Here is a 23,570-nt window from a genome sequence, read left to right as displayed (position 1 = left end):
TTGGGTCATATGATTATTACCGAGGGAGAAGGAGCTGAGTCATGATGGACTGAAAACTGAACTGAAAATCAGTGCAAACAAGTTATTATAGAGGAACAATAAATTTGGACATTGATTTTTTTTTACTTAGACAAAAACTAGATGGTAAAACTATTGTTATACTTTGTTTATATTCCTTGATTCACTTTATTCCTCCCGTGTGTTATGTTGTTGTTGAGTCCGTGTCACTTTGAAAAGTGTTCTTGCGTTTTGTTTCTGTTTTATGTTGGTTGTCTGTTGTGCTTTGTATTTAGTTTTACTTTCCTCGTCTCGTTCCTTTGATTCGGTTTAGTTCCCTTGCTGTGTTTTCCCGCTGATAAACGAGCAAAAGTAAACCGGCGAACAGCACGAAAGACAGTCTCCTCCTCTCACCACGAAATGCAAATAAGACGAAAGTTGCCGCTTCCCATGCAGTTTGGCACCACCGCAACTCAGCTATGTCACCACGTGATTTCTCCTAAAACGATTTCTGCTCCTTTACTCTACCTGACTTGTTTGTTGCCGTCGTCGTGTTTTCCTTCTGTAGGTGAGATTTATTTATTTTTTTATGAACCAGAAAATATATTTAAATTTTGTTTAAAGTGGTAGCCTATACATTTTTTTTTTTTTTTAAATATTGATTCAGTATGTATGAGTATGTGGATAATGGATGCTTGTGTGGCGGGTTTATGAAGCGCAGGTACTCCGAGATGTGATTCAAAACACGTTGTCACGTTGGCTGATTTAAAGTTTTTGTGCGTTTGACTCCAGCTTCAGGATTTTTTTTTTTTTTTTTTTTTTTTTTTTTTTAAAACAACATTCAGCATCACATTGTTAGTGATGTTCCAAATTTCAGAGCATTGCTCTTCTCTTTTCTTAATATCAATCTTCCCATCAGCCTTTACTTGACCTCAATGACATTTCCATCAAGATCAAGGAAGAGGAGATAAGAGGGACATTTGGAACACAGCCAGTGTTTTGAAAAATTTGTACTTTGTCAGCTCAACACAGTGTCAAAATGTCAGTATCAAGTATCCCATCCCCAATTCTGAGTGAGCTTTAGATATTTTTGATTGTTTGCATTGTCTCAGTTTCTTCCTCAGCTTTCTAAAACTCTAGATTGGGTATTTTTTAGACTTCTGTCCTTCATAAAACATTTGTATTCCACACAGTAATAACAAGCAGTGAGTGAGAGAGTGTTACGAGGTGGTGAGTTGTTATACTCCTGCTGTTTGTATTCATCTTCTTGATAGCATTTTATACATTAATCCCTGTGTAAACCTGTTTGTGTCTCAGAATCTGTGACGTGACAATGGGACTGAGCTTTGTGCGAGCTGGAGGCATCGCTGTTTTTCTCGGCCTAGGCCAAGGTCTAGGCGTAGGCCTAGGCGTAGGCCTAGGCCTAAGCCTAGGCATCATATACCAGTTATACCAGGTAAGGAATCAGCAGGAGAAGCCTCACAGGCAGGTGAGAGGGGAATCAAGATTTATTGCAACAGGTTTTGTCTTCAGATGTTTTTTTTTTTTTGTTTGTTTGTTTTTTTTCTTGTCTCACCTTAATGTGGATTAATTCTGATTCTTTCTCATGATTTAATCTCAGATTTGCTGATGTGCAGATATTACCTGATAATTTCAGTGAATATATTAATTTTGCCTTTCTTTTCATTTATAAAGATAATGACATTTTTAGAATTATACTTTAAAAATATTTTGATTAATAACTATACAGAACAAGCTTTTGTGCAAACAAGAAAGAAGACAAGAGATTAATGATATAATTTTCCACAGTCAGCAGATGCTCTGAGTAAATCAGTCTGAGCACAAATACCCAAACTGAATGGATTGAAGCTGCTCATAATCAGATCTGCCAGGCAGGTTTTACCGTAGGATGAACATTTCTAACAGGATGTAACCAAAAACCTGTAGGTTCCCGAATTCTGTCTTATCTCCTTTTCCTAACCTTTTTTTTTCTTTCACCTCGATGAACGCATCAGATGTAAAGGAAGAGGGTAGGAGAATTTGTGAGGACGTAGGCAGTGAGTCCTGCACTGAGAGTCTGTCGGTTTGATGCTATGACTGTAGTGATGTGGACACTGTACTGGTCCGTAGTGGTGAAAAGAGAGCTGAGCGTAAAAGCAGATTTTTCAGTTTACTGGCCGATCTACGTCCCTTCCTTCACCTATGGTGACGAGCTTTGGATAGTGACCAAAAGAACAAAATTGCGGATAAAAGCAGCAACAATGAGATTTCTTTCTCCGAAGGCTGGCTGGCCTCTCTATTAGAGATAGGGTGAGGAGTTCGGCCATCCAGGAGAAGCTTATTGCTTATTCTCGACTATAATTCTGTCTTTTCTTTATGGTACATTTTAACAATCATCCTGTAGACTATGGCACAACTGCTCTTCCAGTTACTTTTCTTTCCAAGCTCCTTAGATTGCCATGACCCAGATGACAGAGAACCTACACATACATCTTTCATCCTGAATGTTTTATTTGAGAAAATGGTCTCCTGCTGATGAGGACAGTATGATCCTGACATAGAGCAAAGGCTGAGCCTTTGATTTGTTTCTGCTGTTGTGTTTTTCAGACAACGAGGACAGGTCAAAATAAATCTAAAAATGTTAAACTCTCGGTGTATGAACAGCGCATTGTCACCCACCGGGTTGATCCGCGGACTATGCAGGTAATGCCACTTTACATGTTGTTTAAACTGAAGCTGTAAATATAAACCACAAAGAACTGACGGCACCCAGTACTGACAGAAACAGGAAGTGTGGGGTTTATTTTCGTGCATCAGCACTTGCAGCCAATATCCATCCAGATTTCTTCCTGTGTGCAGATCACATGGAGGGATATCGCAGGTCTGGAGGAGGTGATCAACGAGCTAAAGGAGAAAATGATCTTCCCCGTTCAGAATAGACATCTGTTCAGGAAATCCCGGCTGCTGCAGCCGCCCAAAGGTCAGCAGTCATTCACTTTTTTGTTATTGTTCAGGATTCCCATTAGCATCAGCCTTTGCCTTAGTTATTCTTAGATGGGATACAAAATTGCCTTAATCAGGACACCCACAGAAACTTTAATCAAAATCTACAAAGGATGCACAGCTTTTAACCATTACATTACATCTGTATTAGATATAATCGACCAACAATAGCCATTTCTTGTTTGCTGTAATTTCTATTTTGATTATACTACCATTTAAATTCTTTTACTTTAATCTGTTTGTAATTGGTTGATTCTCTTCTTGTTTCCCTGTATGTGTGTCCAGAGAAATGGAAGTTTTTGTCACTGTTTATTTAAGGCATACTCATTGTGAATGAGTTTTCAGTTTCCGACAGAGTTTAATGCACCTTATGCTATTGTTTGCTTGTGTGTATTGATTGTGAAAGTATTTGTTTAACAAATAATTAAACTTTCTTTAGTACTCTGGTAACTATAATCAGTGTTGGGGAGTAACGGAATACATGTACCGCCGTTACGTATTTAAAATACAAAATATGAGTAACTGTATTCCGTTACAGTTACCGTTTAAAAAGGTGGTATTTAGAATACAGTTACTTTGTTGAAATAAATGGATTACACGGCGGTACTTTGTGGCGGGTCAGGCCTGTTTGGGTTTTGTTTGACAGCTACGTTCTGTTGTTCCAAGCGGCAGCGTTGCGGTTGTCATGGTTACAGGGTGACGCTCTGGCTCTGCGTGTTTCCTGGGTGAGAGAGGCCTTTTTGTTGTTGTTGTGCTAAGCTAATAGGCAGAATGCTACAGGTATAGCTCTAAAGAATGTAGCATCATAGGCAGTGTAGTCCGTGCTGCAGGGAGAATGGACTGCCATACACGTTATGTGTCTGTGAGCGAGGGAGGGAGAAAAAGGAAAAGTACGAGCTGTCATCGAGCAAAAACGGGAGCTGGAAGCATGTAAATATAATAATAACCACTGCAGCCAAGAAGAGAGCCTGACGAGCCCAGTTGTAGGTAAGCTATTAAGACTCGACTGTACACCGTGTTCGTGTTTTCCTCCAAAAACAATAAGTTCTGTTGGAGCAGCCTTTCAACGCCTCTCTCTGTCTCTGCTAGCAAAGTTGACCCAGACAACAAAGTAAAGCTATTTTTCGGCTACGAGCCCGACACAAACCGTATTAGTCAGAGGTCCCTTTATTACGGTTCAGAGCCGCGGACCTTCAGTAACAGTAATAAATCACAGCAATAGTACATTCATGTAGTTGTAAACAGCATGATAATATATTAAGTAATCCAAAGTATTCAGAATACGTTACTCTCATTGAGTAACGTAACGGAATACGTTACAGAATACATTTTGGGGCATGTATTTTGTAATGGAATACATTTTAAAAGTAACCTTCCCAACACTGACTATAATTGACAGTTTCATTATATCATAGCTTAGCAAATTAGTGTGTCTTGCATGTTGCCTGTTTGCTGTGTACAACTCTTAATACTGTAGGTGCTCTGAAAAAAAGCCTCAAATAACAAGTACTTGACTCCCTGATATATGCAGTAAAGGACTAGGGCTCCTGAATGCAGCGTAATCTGTAATAAGAGAACCAGAAGTAAGTTCGGCTAAGAACCCTGGGTGTGTGAATAAGACACAAACAAGAGAAATAGAGCTCATAAATGTATATTTTATAGTGGTGTGGACTTTGTCACTTTGTTAAGGCATATGTTCAGACAGAGGGAAAAAAAGAAAACTATTACAATAAACATAATAATATTATTATTATTGTTTTTCTCGATTGCTTAAACACTACAACCAATCTTGTGAACCCAAATTTCAAAACCTTAATGCCACTTTCCAAAAAGCATACCCGTTTCCCTGAACTATAAACACTATGCCACTGCTTTACCACATGAGTCAGATGTGGTGAACTGTTACTGTAAAACTCTATACACAAATTTGTACATTTGTCAGTGCTGACATCATGTTGTCACTTAGAAAGCACTAGCATTCAGTAATGTTAACTCAAATCAGCACAGCTTTAGCTCAGTTACTACACAATTACAAAGCCAAAATGTATCACACACCAATCAGAAAATTTGATGGACAAAAGGGCCAAAGTCAGCTCATTCCGGTTTGAAACAATGGATCCAAAGACATGCAAAGGAAGAGGTCAAGGAGAAGGAGGAGGAACATAATTTCATGTTTTTCTGTGTTTTATCCTCAGTTACTTTGACACAAAGGCTTCTGCTGTGATTCTCACACCCCTGATGAAAACTCACAAGTGTCAGCTTTGTTTTTATGTAGATATATAAATATATATATATTTCTTAAATCTGTAACTTATTGTTAAATAGTCTAGTCTGTTACTGTCTTGGAGCAACTGCAACCCACATATTTTTCTTAGGGATTAATAAAGTATTCTGATATGTACTAATAAATAATCAGAATTATAATATCTCTCACTGTCTGAGTCAACCTGAAATGAATTGAATCTAATCAAACTGAATCAGGAAATGGGATAAATCGGGACCTTGTGCATCGAAATCAAATCAGTCATAGAAATCAGAGCTGATACCATATGTGTCCACTGTGTGTGTGAGAGAGATGAGCTATTGCCATCGATGGGACATTTGAGTCCGTAGGCGAGCAACAAGCTGTTACTTTCATGGTAGTTTGATTTCTAGCAATCGGCAAAATAATACAAAATCCCACTGTCTTCACACAGGTGTGCTGCTGTATGGACCCCCAGGATGTGGTAAAACACTCATCGCCAAGGCAACAGCAAAAGGGGCGGGCTTTGCTTTCATCAACTTGAAGCCGAGCACGCTGACAGATAAATGGTACGGAGAGTCCCAGAAACTGACTGCTGCTGTGTTCTCACTGGCCTCCAAACTAGGCCCAACAATCATCTTCATCGACGAGATAGGTGAGCAACACACATACAGTTTATCTCTCTCTGTTAAAGTGGAAATCATTTTGACAAATTAAGTTTGAAAAATAGTTTTTGTTTTTTGTTAAACTGTGTGTTTTGCTTACAATGCCCACTTTGTCATGAATCGACTATGTAGCGCAGTAAGGAAAGGATCCAAATGCAGGCCCGTAGGCAGGATGTTAACTCAAAACAGCTTTATTATATACAGTTTTATTAGCTGAAACGAAAATAACCCATCCTTCAAATCCAGGGAAATGAAGGACGCATTTGTCGGCTGCATTTGGAGCGGCCTTTGAATTAGGACAGGCTTCATCGCTGGCTTTGAAGTAATCAGCCCTCAAATGTGGCCTCAGGAGGATGCGGCCTAGGTTTTGGGACACAGCTACAGGGACATAGGGCCGTCACAATAAAAGAGGAAATAGAGGAACATGCTGGAGAGGAGAGGCAGACGAGAGGGAGCGATGGGACACGAGCGAGAGGAGACATGACGGGGAAACATAGAATAGAACACAAGGAAGGAAACAAGTTGCTCCTAGAGACTCACACAACATATATAAAGACAGACAGAGATGGAGAGCAGCACAGAGGGCAAAGACAAATAAATAAATAATATATAATCAAGGAACTAAACAGAAAAACCTTGGCAATATCGGAATTAACTCAAGACTAACTAAAGAAACTTAACCATAAAGTATAACACAAAATAACATGAAAATACAAAAACACAAAACACTGGTTCAAATGAGCCAGGACCATGACACTGTAGGATTATACAATATAATTGGGAAGGGAAAGAAAACAAAATTCACTTGACTACAACCTGCTAACATTTAGTGGCGATATTTTCCATGTACTACCTTAAAATTTAGAATTTTCTTAAACATAAATTAAACATATAAAGAAACTGATTCTGCTTTCAGTGAATTTGGTCTGCACAAACGGTTCAAAGAGAGATGTGAATGTATTTTAATATTTGGTCTTAACTGTATACATTTTGACAAATACCATAGAAGCAAAAAAAGAGACAAAACATTTTCAAACAATGAAATCCTAACTGAGATGATAAAACTATTCTGTGTGTTTGAACAGATTCCTTTCTGAGGAGTCGATCCAGCAGAGATCATGAAGTCACAGCTATGATGAAGGCTCAGTTTATGAGTTTGTGGGATGGACTCGAAACAGACCACCAGTGCCAGGTATAACTTAGGTTCAATATGGAGTGTTGAGAGATTCACTGAGATGTGGATGTATTATGGAGAGGAATTTGTCTCAAAAGGGTTGCAAATGCATACAGGGTGATCCGCAAGCATAAATTGATTCACAAATGTTTACAGGAATTTCTGTGTAACGTTTGAGGACTCACTTCCATAGGCCATAAAACAAAACTGTAGTTTTTAGCCATTTTTGCTCCTAGTTCAGTTAAATTTGCATCAACTTTTTGCAGTTTCAGAATAAGATGTTTGCTTTCATGCCAACGGTAAATGATTTGCGTTTTATGTTTACATCTTTTTAGAGAATCAATCAATTTACCTGCTCTTGAATCGTTTGCTCTTTTAACAGTTTGGAGGTTGTTAAAATAGTTTTGTGAGCTTTAAGCTGAGATTCTGGCAAAATACATTTATATTTAAAAATTGATTTTAGGATTTAATGAATCAGTATTGGATTATTCAAATTAAAATCAATTATCCATCCATCTATTTGCTTCCACTTATCTTTTTTAGGGTTGCGGGGGGCTTTGGAGCCAGATGTCAGCTGACCAGAAAGACCCTGACCTAAAATCGATTAGAATTGGGATTTTTTTTTTTTTTTAAACCACCCCTATTTGCAACCCTTTTGAACCCAATTTCTCTCCATAATCTATGCAATATATGTGAATCCTGAATATAAACGATCAGATGATCAATAAAATGTTTCTTCGCAGTTTCGGTCTGTATGTAAAATCTGATTAAAAGTTTACTTTGTCAGGTGATCATTATGGGAGCCACCAATCGTCCTGAGGACATAGACCCTGCCATCTTGAGGAGGATGCCCACAAAGATCCACATCAAGCTGCCTGTATGTCCTTTTCAAAATAAGTCTGTTTTTTTTAAAAACAAACACACAAACAAACAAAAAGCATACTGAACGCAGCAGTATACCCTCTGCATTGGTCGGTCTGCGTGCCGTGGCAACATCATCACACATTCATTTCTATTTATCCTGTTAAGGCACAGGATGCTGCGGTATTCTCCTGAATGGCAGGTGTTACCACTCAGATAATAACACCACATTAGAAGGAATAAAGCAGTGAAGACGTCAAACCTAAAGAAAAGCATCCCAAGAAGTCTTGTGTTTCTCCAATGATATATCATTAAAATGCAGCAAAAACTGACAAAGCTCTAACACTCATGTCTTCATCTGAGGTGGTGGCCGTGAAACAATGTGCTAGGTTACAAAAACAGAGTGGTGCATGACCAGCTGAAGTGATACCGTAAAGGCGGCATGCACCAGCATATGAGACATAATCTATGGCTCACACTACCGTCCGACAGGGGTGTGTGAGGATAAAACTAGTCTGACAGTGTGTTTGTTTCTGCAGAACATTGAGCAGCGCAAGCAGATACTCAGACTGATCCTGGAGAATGAGACGGTAAGTTCACAGCAGAAGGGAAAAAGTCATGTGACTGAGATCTTAATCCTTATGATCTTACATTATTTTACCAACATGGTTGTTCTTCTGCTCTTTTAATGTATTTAGTACATGAAGCCAAAGAAACATTAAATCCACCATAATAAAAATGAGTGAAGAAAAGGAAAGCTTTAGTGAAGGTTACAAATGATCTTCTTATGGCCTCTGACAGTGGACTCATCTCTGTGCTTGTCCTGCTAGACCTCAGTGCAGCATTCGATACTGTTGACCATAATATCCTATTAGAGCGATTAGAACATGCTGTAGGTATTACAGGTACTGCACTGCAGTGGTTTGTATCATATCTATCTAATAGACTCCAATTTGTACATGTAAATGGAGAGTCCTCTTCACACACTGAGGTTAATTATGGAGTTCCACAGGGTTCAGTGCTAGGACCAATTCTGTTTACATTATACATGCTTCCCTTAGGCAGCATCATTAGAAGACATAGCATACATTTTCACTGCTATGCAGATGACACACCGGTCTGTCACAACAGACACACCAATTAGTTAAACTGCTGGAATGTCTTAAAGACATAAAGACCTGGATGACCTTTAATTTCCTGGCAGAGCCTTCAGTTTTCAGACCCCTTTTCTATTAAACCAGCTTCCAGTTTGGATTCGGGAGACAGACACAATCTCTACTTCTAAGATTAGGCTTCAAACGTTTCTTTTTGCTAAAGCATATAGTTAGGGCTGGATCAGGTGACCCTGAATCCTCCCTTAGTTATGCTGCAATAGGTGTAGGCTGCTGGGGGGGTTCCCATGATACATTGAGATTGTCTTCTTCTTCTTCTCACTTAATATGAGAAAATAGGGGTGGGCCTAAAGTCAACACACCTGAATTAAATGAATTAGCTCATTACCAGGCCTCTGGAGAACTTCAAGACACTTTTCCACTCTTAACAGATCAGTTAAGAGTGGCATTAAAAAATCACGCTGACTAAAAGAGTTGTTCTCTCATTCTTTTACTGAAGGTAACCATTTCTGACAATTTCAGTTCTCTTTGCAGATTATTCCAGGAGACAGAGGCGGCATATTTCAAAGCCTAACTCCTAATTGTGTTTTGATATGTGGGACAATCAATTGTATGATATTGTGAGAACAAGGGCTGTATTGTTATGATTTTTACGCATATAAACACATAAATAAGAGGGAGAGATTTATAGATAAAGACCAACCAATGGGAAAGTCTGCAAATATGAGAGAAGAACATGTAGCAGCAGCAATACACAGAACAATAATGTAGACAATTTCCATAACCCCTTTAGTTAGTGGGCAGGTGCATCCAGAAAAAGCAGCTCACCATAATCCAATAAAGGTAAAAAAAAGTTTCACGAATCAAGTGTTTCTCACTTAGAAGGAGAAAAAAAGATTGATTTCTAAACTTGGTTTTAGTTTTAACTTAGACACAAACCTTTGCATGTGAGTTTTAAATGGCAAATAGGATTTACAATGATTCCTAGATTCATTGATAGATTGATTCTGCCTCTGTAGGTGGATCCACTGATTAACCTCAGCCACATCGCCAGGGAAACTGAGGGTTTCTCAGGAAGTGACCTCAAAGAGATTTGTCGTGAGGCAGCACTACTGTGTGTCCGAGAAATCATGGATTCTGACACGTAGGTGTTTGGTATTTCCAGGTCAGAGTGGGTGCAGTGACAGGACGTTAAATGTTTTAAAATGGACATATTGATCAAAGTCAATATTTTGACAAATAGGTATTTACAATTACTAATAAAATAAATATTCTGATGATATTCACTTTTTCATGCTAATTAGGACAAATACAACACACCTGAAAATCATCTTTTTTTCCCCTTTTCACTCTCTCAGTGTGCAGGCATTTTTTATGATTGAACTGAGTGATACAGAGCTACTCTTATAAAGTTCAGAAGTTCTGATTTCTTTCTCTCAGCCTTTCAGATGACTGCATCCGTCCAATTAGTCAGGATGACCTCCAGAAGGCCACAACAAAGATGAAGGAGTCCAAGAGTCTGGGTGGCCTGACACTGGATGAGACATTGTCATACTATTCATAATGTAATAACTAAAACAACACATAGAAATGAATAAATAAACAAGGGGAACCTAGAATATATAGCTGCTCTTGCAAAAGTAAAATGTGTTTGGAACAACAGCATTCAGATCCCAATTCTGATTCCAAAAGCTTCCAGACAGGAGAGGGTTTAAAAAAAAAAAAAGATTTTCTAGATATGGCGTTTGGCAGCCCTTTCCTTTGTAGGCAGTGCCTAACTAATGTCATTCAACCTGACCTGCAAGTCTGGAAAATCAACCCAGTCAGCTCAAGAACTGGTTAGCAGAAATCTAATCATTAGCGTACACATGAACACGAATTGTCATGTTTTCCAGGTCAGTCAGCATGAATCTGTGAGCAATATATTTAAATAGGAAGCACGCACAGTATGTACCTAACGTTTCTTGACTTTTGCTTAATACTGCATATATACTTATATATATAAATATATAAGATGGGGCGCACCATAATAAAGGGCCAGGAGTGACAAAATAAATAATGAATTAAATGTTTCATTAATTAATTATAATTTGATTTAATTAATGACACATTTAATTAATTAATTGATTAATTATTTAATTAATAAATTATTAACATTTGACACTAATGACGTCAGACTTTAAGACCGCATTGTTTTAGCCGAGAATTTGGTGGCGTAGTGTTCTGCCTTTTATAACTTAAATTGGATAGTATAGTCGTAAACTGCCCTAGAGCTCCCTCTAGTGGCCGCTTTGTAATATGGGTTTGGTTACTTTGGGAAGGAAAAAAAAATGAGAACGTGAAGAAGAAATACAAGATGGCGGAAAGTGATACCGTAATGTTATTGTTCTAAGCTAATACGGACCTTAAAATGTTGTTGCCTTAGACAAGATATGTCTGTAAGTATGAGTGTCGATAAAATAATTATTATCTTTTGTTTTGTGTAAAAATGGTTCGATAATTTGTACATTTGAAAGTTTTATCTTGTTAGCTTGTAGTAAGAGTGTAACAAGCTAGTTTTCAATGTTGGTTAGCTAATACAGTATTTTGTACTTTCAGTTTTACGATGGTCAAAGAGAAGGCAATGGTCAGAGGCCATTCCTCAATAAATCAGCGCAAAAAGGAAATAAGTCTGGTTATTGGAGCATCGTTATCTCGCTGTCTAGCTGGTGAAACTAAGACACTCAGGGCGAGGACAGCATACGTAGTCTTCACATGTCAGGTTGTCAACAGTTTGTTTGCTCCGATGTTTTTAGCAATGTTGCTAGCTTCGCTAACAGTCAGCTGACAGAGTGTACCGAGCCCACAGCCCCAAATTTCCGCCTGGTCACATGTCTGTGTTTCTGTAACATAAATAACGAGCTGACAATTTCCTACTGACACCGGCGATCGGCTCGACGACCCTCAGTTTACCTGCATACATCGTGTTCACCTGTCAGCTGTTTAACACCTGCTGCTAATTCAGAAATCAAGCCCACGTTACCTGGTGATAGTCACAGTTTAACGTGGGCAGCTGCAGCTCGATATACTGTAATGTTGGTGCAATATTGTGCACAAAATATATAAATGTAATTTGTTTTCTGAGCGCAGAGCTGCTGGAGGCTGTGTTTGATCAGGGTTGAAGTTGACAAACAGGATTTAGAAGGAGGAGATGGACATTTAGAAAACTACAGAGCACTTTATAAGCGAACCCACTTTATCAGCGGCTGATGTCCAATCACCGGCACACAGGTTTAAAACCTCTGCTGAGTTTCAGCTCTCATTGGTTAAACACTGGACTTCATTCACTCAGGTTATGTCTGTCAGGTCACGTTTACTTCACTGTTTTATTTACAACTGAGCAAATTTGTTTTTGCTCAGATTAAAGTTACGTTTCATAACTGCATAGTTTTACTGAAGTTTAATGTCTCACTGGAGCACATGTTAGACTGAACCATTTACTTTTCTTTAGTATAACATGTTCATTTATGCTGGATTTCTTTTTAAACTGTGAATTTTGAATTTAAATTAACATTAAAAATATTTTTTTTTGTACAAGGAGGAAAGACATTTCCACTGAGAGGATCAGCATCTGAACCAGCATGTTGATCATGAAGACTCCAGCCTGTAAATGATTAAATCATCTCTTTTTAATATTTATTCAACTGTATTCTAAGCACCAGCTGTCTGTTAGAAATTTTGGAGTTTACTCAAAAATAAAATCAGAGTAACATCTGATTTGTGTGGGGTGGATTTATTTATTTGGTCCTGTAGTTGTAAAACACTTGCTACAGACTATGAAACAAATCACAGACTTCTGGATCTTAACAGAAAACGAATACTGCTCATGAATGAGACTAACAGAAACAGCATTAGTGAAGGTTACAATTGATCTTATGGCCTCTGACAGTGGACTCATTTCTGCTTGTCCTGATAGACAGTGCAGCGAACAATACTGTTGACCATAATATTTTATTAAAGTGATTACATGCTATAGGTATAACAGGTACTGTGCTGCAGTTGTTTATATTATTGTCTCGTATCAAATGGAAAAACCCTCTTTTCCACTTCATACGAGACCATTGACAAATTGAACAATCAAACAATTGAATGTGACATGAGCTACGCTACATTAGTTTGACTTCCTTGTTGTCCATTGGAAAGCCACAGCAAAATATGGAGAGTGTCCTCAGCAACCAGAACAAGAACATCACATCAAGAAGGCCCTGAGTAAATGTGGTTATCCCAGCTGGACTTTAGTCAAAGCTTTGATATTTGTGAAAGGCAAGAAGAGCTACCTCGTCAGGCCAGGACTCTGCAGTCTATTTATACCTACAGGCCAGTGGACACTCTTTCAATGATGAGGATGTAACATCCTGGACAGGGAGGAACGCTGGTTTGAGCGCGGAGTCAAGGAGGCCATTTATGTGAAAAGGGAAAGACCATCTCTGAATCGAGGAGGGGGCCTAAGGGTACATTTGTCACCCTCTTACAATGCTGTGATTGCAGCAATTCCCCAACTCTCTGTGAATGGTACTCATGGCCATCGATCACTGGTTGTTGATCAATGGTCATAAGAATTTGTATATTAATAATCAAGGAACTGACCTCCCAGCCCGTTGTTCCTTCAGTGGGCTGGTTTCTGTCATTGTGCAAATGTACTGTTTATAAGTTTTGGGGAAACCTGCAGTCAGCTGAGACTGAAGAAGTCACTTGGATTAGTGACAAAAAATTTCTCCCACTGAAAACGTTACATCCAGATGAAGAGAATCAACTTTTTGAGGAGCGGCTGTTTGGTTTCTCCAAGGTAGAGGTCTGAGCATTCCTCGCCACACTGTACAGCATATACTACGTTGTTAAGTTTGTGTTTGGGAGTTTTGCAAGAACAAACCAGTTTTTGGCTGAGTGTGTTGCTGAGTCTCAAGTACACTGGGATGTCATGCTTGGAGAAGATTCTCCTTAGTTTCTCTGATAAACTTGCTACATAAGGGATGATAATATTGTTCCATTTGTCCTTGTGTTTCTCCTTAGTTCATGTCTGACCTTCTTTTCTGTGTATCTTTGCTGATTTGACTTTTTATCATTTGTTTCAGTTTTTTTCTCTTCATATGTTTATGTTTGTGATAAATTTCATTTTAACTATAGTTCAGAAAGCCCTCAACAATTTTACTTTAGTGCAAATGAAACAAAAAAACAACCCAGTGTTCCTACACTCACAAAAACTTTGAGTCTTTCATTTGGAAGCCCTGAGGTGCACAACACAGCCTCCTCACTTACCCCTACATCTGAACTACAACTGAGCTTTAATGTTCACTCACAGTGACCGCTGTGTTTTATAAATCATCCAGCAGGTGGCAGCACAGGAGCTTCCAGCATCACATGATGTTGGAAATGTCTCAGGAGGTCTAGATTAAAGGCTTGGTGACAATGGAGTGTTAAAAGCTGTGCTGTTGTTGTTAATACTTGAGGTCACATGAGGCTGGTGCTTTCATCGTCTTAATCACAGAAGAAAAAAAATACTGAGGTTTCAGAAAAGCTGCCAGCTGGTCCATTTGGGAGCAAGATGTTGGGATGAATTTGTCTGTTTACAGTTTTCTACAAACCAAAAGAGCAGCAATCACAACAATGAGTACAAGAAGTAAAAAGCCAGGAGCTCCCAGCCCAGCTCAGACATTCCTGTCGGTCAGTGCTCTGCTTTTATTAAACACACCTAAAGAAAATCAAAATTGATTTTAATCATGTTAGAAATCCAAAAATCTTGCCAATGCCCTGAGACTTTGCTGGCAGTTTTTACCAAAAGTCCAAACCAATTCTTGTTGTTCAGATTCTTGTTACCAAACCAAGCAGCAATACAGAAATAAATAATAGGTTCAATAAAACTTCTGAAAAACAAGGACAACGTGTCAGATGATACATTAAAAGATCTCATTTTCCTTAAAAAGAACAGTATTTGGTGAACTTCTTTGTTAGTGGCATCAACATGAGGCTCAAAACACAGTTCAGCAGCAAAGCTTCTGTTAATCCATCAGAGCCACACACACAGTGATCTTTATCTCATTAAAATGTTTATAATGACTGAAACCAGACAGGAAGTGTTGGGAGCTTCCCACCCGGCTGTTAGACTGCTATGTTGCAGCAAAACAGTGAAACAGTTTGACTTTCTTTGTCTCTCTTGAATTTTGTTAATGAACAACAACCTATTAATAAATGAAATCATGTGGATCCAAAACAGCCTCAGCGTAACTCATTTTGTGTGTTTGCTCTTAGTTTATCTATACAGTAGCAACACACTGAGGAGACTGTGCACATTTCACATGAGAGCAGGAACTTGGCACTAACATATGTACAGAGCCGGTTCTGACTGGTCAGAGAGCTGATTTGATATCTATTCTGCTCCTGTTAAATTAATGATGTAGCTTCTTTTATCAGCAGTAGTTTTTCCCTTTTCTTTTAAGAAGAACCATCTGTTTCCCGTTTGGCTGAACTAAATTATTTCATACTATGCATCATGACAATTTTATGAAATTAAACAGAACAAGACATGCAACAACTGGCACATTATTTCAAATCTCAGGCCTGAGCTGTGGTTAAAATGCCACAAAACAAAAACATCCCTCCTTTGTCTTTGATGAATCATTTTTCCTTGACTTTGAAGAAAGTTTTTTTTTTTCTTAGCGGGCTGCTTCATAAAGTGGTGGTGGATGTTTTTTATGAGGTTTAACCAGGATGAAACTTCCTGAAGTTGAACTACTCATAATTCACTGATACACAAACTGTGCTGTTTCTTGCACATCATATAAACATGTACCTATAATGTCTCTATAGAGGCTAAAAGAATACACACTTGTGTTTTCCTCTCCCTGCTGATCCACTTTATCCTTTCCTATTTTAAAGCTTCAGGTATCTCTAAAGTCAAATGAGTGAATAATTAATCTACCGCACCCTATATTAGACTTTGTCAATATGGCGTAGTAGTAGTGTAGTGTAGATTCAAAGAAAGTGAGAAAAACTGCAACTGGTTGGCAGTGAGGAGAGGGAGACAAGACAAAGACACTGTGTAAGAGAAACAAGTATTAATAATAACTAATAATTAAATTAGTTTCATTAGTTAGTTAGTTTCAGTTTTATTTGTCATATGCAAGTTAGCACAGGGTCAACATTGCAATGAAATGTGTTTGACGAGCAGCAGTCACTCAGCAGCATGGCACAGTAGAGAAAATATAATAAAATAAAATAAAATAATAAAAAATATAAAAATAGTAAGGAGCTAAATATTAGAGAGACATGGTAAAAGAGAAAAGATGACTAAATATATCTATAATAATAATAATAATAATGTATCTATAAATATAAATATATGTACACTAGTGATTAAATAAGAAAATCTTGAAAAGAAATATGATGGGAGGGCAGATGGGATATTGCACAGGAATGAGCAGCAGAAAATTACAGTATTGCACTTTTAAATATAAATATCAATGACAATAAAGTGAAGTGACCAGTGCAGATTAAACAGAGTACTTGTGAAGCTGCAGGGTAGCTTCTGAGTGCTGTGTTGTGTGTGTTTAAGTGTTGTGGTTGAGGTGTCGTATGGCTTGGTGGTAAAAACTGTTTTTGAGTCTTGTAGTCCGAGCAGACAGACTCCTGTAACGTCTGCCAGACGGAGGAGAACAGCTGATGTGCTGGGTGGCTGTGGTCCTTGATGATGCTCTGTGCTTTACAGAGGCATTGCTGGAGATAAATGTCCTGAATGGCAGGAAGCCTCGTGCCAGTGATGTGCTCTGCTGCCTTCACCACCCTCTGTAGTGATTTACGGCTGCTGGCAGAGCAGCTTCCGTACCAAACTGTGATGCAGCTCGTCAGCAAGCTCTCAATTGCACACCTGTAAAAATTTGAGGTGATGTTGGCGTTCATGTTGACCCTTTCGATGCAAATGCAGAGTTGTGTGTAAGAACAGAGTGAAACATTTGACTGCAGAAGAAACACTCAGTGCATCATGGAAATCCCCCAGCAGCCTTTTGCAGCATAACTAAGGGAGGATTCAGGGACAGCTGATCCAGCCCTAACTATGTGCTTTATCACAAATGAAAGTTTTAAAACTAGTCTTAAAAGTAGAGATAGTGTCTGTCTCCTGGATCCGAGCTTGAAGCTGATCCAGCAAACAACATAACTAATGAGAATAAAGTGAAGGTGGAATATGTGTGTGTTCACATGCACACTTTGAGTTGTGTTTCCTTTTTAAGCTGTACTAAGCAAATTTATCAGTAACTGATCACTTGACCCCACAGCAGGATGAAGATGTTTCCTGACACAGAGGCATCTGCACAGGCTCAGTCTGACTTGCAGTTGTAATAAGTCATAAAACTCTCATCAGTGCCTCATCAGGCAGCGAAAACATTTTTACCAAACTAAACTACAACCTGAAACCCACAAAAGTTGGGCCCTTCTTTAAATTTGAACAAAATGAAAACTAAAAGACATTCAAATTACATGAACCAACATTTATCAGAACACAAATAACATACATTTAAAGTGAGATATTTTACATCATCCACTGAATGAGCTCATTTCAAATCGCCTGCTACAGGTCTCAGAATAGTTGGGACAGGGGTCTGTTTACCAGGGTGTAGCATCCACCCTTCTTTTCATATCAGTTTGAAGGTGTCTGAGCATCAAAGTTATGACTTTCTGGAGTTTTGGTGTTGCTTTGATAAAGGTTTCTAGCAGCTGAATAGTTTGAGGTTGTCTTTGATGAAGATAGATGAGTTTAAATGACTGCATCTTTGTGGGAGGGTTTATTGGCACCTGTAGAATTAATAAATATGATCCTTTATGAGCCTGATGTGCATTTTGTAAGCAGAGTCTGGCTCTTTAACTGGATCAGACCATCACATCTTTGAAATGCTCACAGTGTGGTTTATGCTGTGAAGCATAACTTTGCTCCCTTCCCCCCTTCATGAAGCTTCTTCTTCATGAAACACAGTGAAGAAGGACTTAGATAATGGAAACAGCTGCTCGTTCTACTCGTCTCGGACAAAGTTATGCTGTTGTAGCTGCAATATGTGGTTTTGTGTTGTCCTGCTCAAATACAAACAAGGCCTTCCCTGAAATAGACATCACTTGGAGGGGAGCATATGTTGCTCTAAAACCTTTATAAACGTTCAGTATTCATAGTTCCTTCCCAAACATACAAGCTGCCCATACCGTATGCGCTTACGCATCTCCATACCATCAAAGATGCTGGCTTTTGAACTGAACTCTAGGTCTCCCTCCTCTTTAGCTCGGAGAATGTGGCATATGTGATTACCAAGAGGAATGTCAAACTTGGATTTGTCTGAACACAGAAGTCTTTCCCACTTTGAAACAGTCCACTTCAAATGAGTCTTTTGAGGGTCTCTGCCTGTCTAAAAGAACATTTGAGACTTACAGTAGGCATCAAATTTGAAATTATTGGATTGTAAAATGTCTCAGTTTTAACATTTGTTATTTATGTTCTGTTGTGAAAAATTTTTGGCTCATGGGATTTGAAATTTTTAATTTTCAAAATTAGAGATTCTTTTTTTTAAATTTAGGGTAATAAAATTAACTTCATCTGTATATCTATTGTAGTTAATAATACTTTTTGAAGTTAAAAACAGAAAGAAAACAGATCACTTTTATTCCCCCCCCCCCCCCAATAATTTAATTTATTTTTTAACCAAAATGTTTTGGTTTTTTTTCCCCACATCTAGTTTTAGTCAAACGAAATAACTGGATTCACTGGTTAAAAGGTCTTGTAGTTCACAAAGTCTCTTAAATCACCTTCATTAAAATCTACACCTCCCTCACATTTCCCTGCACTTCCTGGATGTGCCATCTTTCTATTCAACTGCAGTATGAACATTCTGGTTCTCTCTCCCTCGTGTATTCTCTGGTGTGATAGAATAACACCAATAACCAGCAGCCAAAGGGTTAACCACTGATAATCTGAGTTATTGATACCAGAGAGACCAGACACAGACCAAACATGCAACAAACAGCTTTTATTAACAGTTCTGCAAACCAACCATGGCTCCAGTCACACTGATCACAGTCAGTACAGGATCACACAAAGTACTGAAGAGGAGGAAAAAAAACAAAACAAAACAAAACAAAAAAAAAACAAAAAAAAAACCCCACACCACACACATTTCACCAAGTAAAGTTTAAACAACAATCTGATTTCCAAACTGCTGCTTTCAGTGCACAGCAACAATAAAACATTAAACTGTACATAAATGCTAATCTAAGAATTTTGATTCCATTTCTTACTGACATGAACATACAAATGACCTGATAATAAACACATAGCATCATTATTGTTTTTTAGATGCAGTGAACACATAATTTAGCCTGAAGTGCCCCAGTCTATAGAAAGCAGGTATACTTTCAGTGATCTGTTAATATGACACCTGAATTTACAGGATACAGAATGTTGTCTTTACCTGGTCCAAACCAGCCAAAATGTTGGTGTGTTCGTACAGAGTTGTGTGGTCTGGTGTTTCAAGTCTAAATCATTTTTATTACATTTAACAGTTACATATTGTCCTTTCATTATCACAGGTTTTTATAACCCGCAATCATGTCTTAGGTGACATTAAGTCACTAAATCAGATTTAGCTGTTGTCCACATGATTGGTACAAACAGTACAATGTTTTTTTTTGAATTGCTCTTAGTCTGGCTCATCACCTGTTTGTCATGGGAGACCCTACCAGGAGCTGAACGCTCCAGACAACTCAGCTCCCAGGATCGTCTGAGCTCACAAACCCCTCCACCACGATAAGGTGGCAATTCAAAGAGGGGGATGAAAAGGGAAAGGGAAGAGGAAGGGAAATTATATTACTGCCGATGTTACATGAGCCTCTGCTCGTCTACAGAAACAATGTCGTATCCGTTCGTGACAAGATGGAACAAGAAATATGTTTTGTCTTTTTTCCGGATTTTTATGCATGACAAAGGCCACAAAAATCACCACAGCTGACAGACCAACGATGACTCCAATGATCAGTCCCACATTATCTACTGCACTCTGATCACATCACTCAGACCAGCTGCTTTCTACAAAGTCTCATCAACAACATCTTTAGAAACAAACATCAACAACCAGGAAGCAGCTTCACCTCTGATCACACACACTCAACTCTACTCACTCACCTGGAGGATCAACAACACTCAGGGTGATGATGCTGATGGACTTCCACAAGCGTGTTTCTTCCATGAAGACACGACACTCGTACGTTCCAGTGTCATCAGTCGTCATGTCCTTCAGAATCAAAGACACTTCTCCATCCTTCATTTTTCTCTCCTGCAGATCAACTCGATTCATAAAAGATAAATGCTGGCTGTGTGGGTCAAAGTGCCCGTCGCGGTTTAAAAGTACATATTCTGGCTTTAAGTCAAATCTGCTCCACTCTACAGCTATGAAGGATGTGTTTGAAGCTCGACATGGCAGAGTGATGTTCTGTCCAGATTTAATTGTGATGTTTTTGTGGTCTGAAAGAATGAAAACACAAAGCAGAGGTTAGAAAGGTTAGAAAGGTTTTAGCATAGAAAGGCTTCCTAGCTCCGCTGAACCACAGGAGGCAGAGTTGACACCGACAGTGACGTTTGGCACACAATTTGTTATCAGAGAGAGACGTGACACTCAAAGAGGTATCAGCTGAAAACACTGCGAGAATTCAGTAAGAGTAAAAATGGCAATTTTCCTAGTAACAAAAAAAAAGTAGCCAATCAAATGGAGGACGGAAACATACAAGCAAAAGATGTTGCTGCTCTGAGGCACAGTGGTGGTTCAGGACAGTTTCAACTGATGTAGGCAAGTGCTCTTGTTTTTCTTTGCTTATTCTTGGTTGGAGCATATTTCGGCATCTTTTTTTTTAAATTAAAGTTGTCTCACTCAACATTCACTTAGATTGGAGCTTTATATATAAACTTGCAAAATAAATAACAGGAAGTTTCTTTTTAATGGCATTTGGAGCGAGAATAAATATATAATATACGCATACAGGCAACAATGTTCCCTCTAATTTTTCATGTGTCTGAGCGAACACACAAACTCCCTGAGCGATCTCGTGGACCACTGTGAGCGACAGCAGACGTGTGCACTGTGGTCACGCCAGCGTCGAATCCATCCAAGTTACATGGTTTATTAAAATAATCAAATTACAGCATTTACATTTATGTTAGACTACTTTTAATTAACTGCTTTAGCCGCCGTCACTCCTAAAACTTCCTTTCTTAACAACCATGTTTTGATTGGTCAACATGGTACATTTTTCGACCAATGGGAAAGGGTGGGGTGTTTTGGTTTCGTCTTTGCTCACAGGTGGAGAGTGCTTTCAAGTGTTTTCCTTATAAAAAGCAGTTTTTACAGTTTCTTCCTGCAGTAAATATAAACAACGATAATATTCAGGAAGAAAACCAAACATTGCAGATATTTTATCCTAACTCTTGTTTTACTTGGCCTATCAACACAATTTAAAAACTGGTATAAAGTCCAGTTTTTCCGTTACTTCTTCCGTCTGTCCTGCTCACATCTCCAAATGTTGTACACGTTGTCATTAATGTGGCTTCACTCCACATCAGCCACGCCGCTTTGCTAGCTAAAACACCGGTGTCGGCACATATTTACTTTAATTTCAATTCAGGTTAGCATTTTTTTGTGTGCGCAATGCAGATTTTCTCTGCGCAGAGACCGTGCCAACAGTGCGCAATTGCGCACGTGCGCAGCTTAGAGGGAACATTGACAGGCAATTTCACATGGCTCTCACTTTGAAATCCAAAACCAGACTGACATTAATCCAGGAGCACTGTGATGATGTGTACTGTTGATTTGAAGTGAAATTAGTCTGTATAAACAGGACATTCTGAATTCAAAGAATGGCATTCCAAGGGCTCTTATTTTGAAATCTAAAAATCACACTGACTTGATATTGATAATAGTTCTGTGAAAATGTGTACCGTCTACTTAAGGTGAAATTAGTTTGTGGAAACAGGAAGTTCACGGAAACAGGAAGTTCACTTTTAATATAATTTTTAAATGAGACGGGGAAAAAATAAGGCGAGACTAAAGGGCTTTTATTCTGAAATATGGTGTGGGTTTCTCTTTCCGCAATATCTAGTATACACACACAAAAAAGCTTCTCGAAGCTGAGGCTGGCTTAACGGCAGCTCACGCAGTTTCGTGTCACCAACGATAATTCACACATCTCTGCTCGCCTTCTGGTTACTGAGAACTAAAAATAGTTACAAAAATAGTGACTAAATAGTGAATAGAGACTCTGCAAATCCAAGAACCAGTAGGCCGTTTACAGAAACTTTTACACAGAGAAAACAAAAGCCTTCTAACTCATGTGGTTTCTACTTACATTCATGGGATGAGGCAAGGGTCCATAGCACAGCCGTAAAGACTGTGCGGATGATGTCATCCATGTTCTGTGCGTACACGGAAGGTTGACCTTTTAGTCTTAATTTAGTGGAACAGAGGCACTCTCCGAATCAGTCCGATAGTTTTAGGGGCAATGTCTCCTGCTTTGATCCGGTAGACGAGCTTCGGGTTTTATGAAAAAAAAGACTACGCACTCAAAATTCAAGACCAAACTAGTGCAACCTTCAGTTATACACACAGAACACAGACGGAACAGCAACAGTCTGTTTCTGGCGCTCCTGCGGTTTTATACCAGTCTGCGGATTGATACCGAAACGTCAGCTCCCCCACACTGACTGCGCATGAGAACTATTTTCTTTGATTTTAATTACAGTTATCAAAATAAATAAAATACAAAGCAACTAAACAAAAGACTAAATTATTTTAGATTCTCCGGTTTCTGGTTTTCTCTCAGTTTCTTCCTGAACTTTGTAAACTCTAGATGAATGAGCATTTTTTAGACTTCTGTCCTCCATTTGTATTCCACACTCACACAGGCATTGATTGAGGTGGTGAGCTCTTATGCTCGTGCTGTTTGTATTCATCATTCATCTTCTTGATAGCATTTTACACATTAATGTCTGTGTAAACCTGTTTGTGTCTCAGAATCTTTGAAGTGAAAATGGGACTGAGCTTTGTGCCATATGGAGGGATCCCAATTCTTTTGGGGGGCCTAGCTGTCATATACCAGTTATACCAGGTAAGGAAGTAGCAGAAGAATAGAGAGTAATCAAAATTTATTGCAACAGGTTTTTATCTTGAAAATTAATCCACATTAAGGTAGAAGAAGATTCTTCTTCATGTTGTCGGGATGAGAAAATTATTTTACTGTTACTATTCATAATCATTATTATTACTGTTGCATCATTTATGATTTATTATCACTTATGAGTTATCATCATTTGATTGGAGCATTTATGGAAACTGTTGATGTTACATTAAAGTCTGTATTTCAGGTATGAGCTGAATTACATAATAATCTTTCATTGCAGGTGCAGCTCTAATGATGTTATACACATATTGCATTTTTGTGCTAATTACAGAGTTGAAGCT

The 23,570-nt window shown here is 38.5% G+C and overlaps 2 protein-coding genes across 2 annotated transcripts in view; one reads left to right on the top strand and one right to left on the bottom strand.

Moving 5' to 3' along the window:
* LOC118455958 (programmed cell death 1 ligand 1-like) overlaps positions 1–23,570 on the bottom strand; it is a 127,511-nt gene that overhangs the window by 5,477 nt on the left and 98,464 nt on the right. Inside the window, exon 4 of the mRNA XM_087838739.1 lies at positions 20,246–20,584. Within this exon, the coding sequence (XP_087694865.1) occupies positions 20,246–20,584 (339 nt within the window). The remainder of the gene's footprint in view (positions 1–20,245; positions 20,585–23,570) is intronic.
* LOC102782316 (outer mitochondrial transmembrane helix translocase-like) lies at positions 1,331–10,618 on the top strand. Its single transcript, XM_087838760.1, has 9 exons — positions 1,331–1,453; positions 2,605–2,700; positions 2,857–2,977; positions 5,697–5,897; positions 6,993–7,099; positions 7,869–7,958; positions 8,482–8,532; positions 10,074–10,198; positions 10,495–10,618. The coding sequence occupies exons 1-9, from the start codon at positions 1,331–1,333 to the stop codon at positions 10,616–10,618; spliced, it is 1,038 nt and encodes a 345-aa protein (XP_087694886.1).

Source organism: Neolamprologus brichardi, chromosome 3 (assembly GCF_056152115.1).
Source record: "Neolamprologus brichardi isolate AB-2024 chromosome 3, ASM5615211v1, whole genome shotgun sequence".
Classification (NCBI taxonomy): domain Eukaryota; kingdom Metazoa; phylum Chordata; class Actinopteri; order Cichliformes; family Cichlidae; genus Neolamprologus; species Neolamprologus brichardi.
The sequence above is the reverse complement of the archived record's forward strand: the minus strand, read 5'-3'. Positions and strand labels throughout refer to the sequence as shown.

What these genes read in the sequence shown, in the direction of transcription:
- LOC102782316 (XM_087838760.1), top strand. Translation starts at nt 1,331, where the DNA reads ATGGGACTGAGCTTTGTGCGAGCTGGAGGCATCGCTGTTTTTCTCGGC. An exon ending in TCATATACCAGTTATACCAG is followed by an intron (nt 1,454 to 2,604) that starts GTAAGGAATCAG and finishes TGTGTTTTTCAG; the next exon opens with ACAACGAGGACAGGTCAAAA. An exon ending in TGATCCTGGAGAATGAGACG is followed by an intron (nt 8,533 to 10,073) that starts GTAAGTTCACAG and finishes CTGCCTCTGTAG; the next exon opens with GTGGATCCACTGATTAACCT.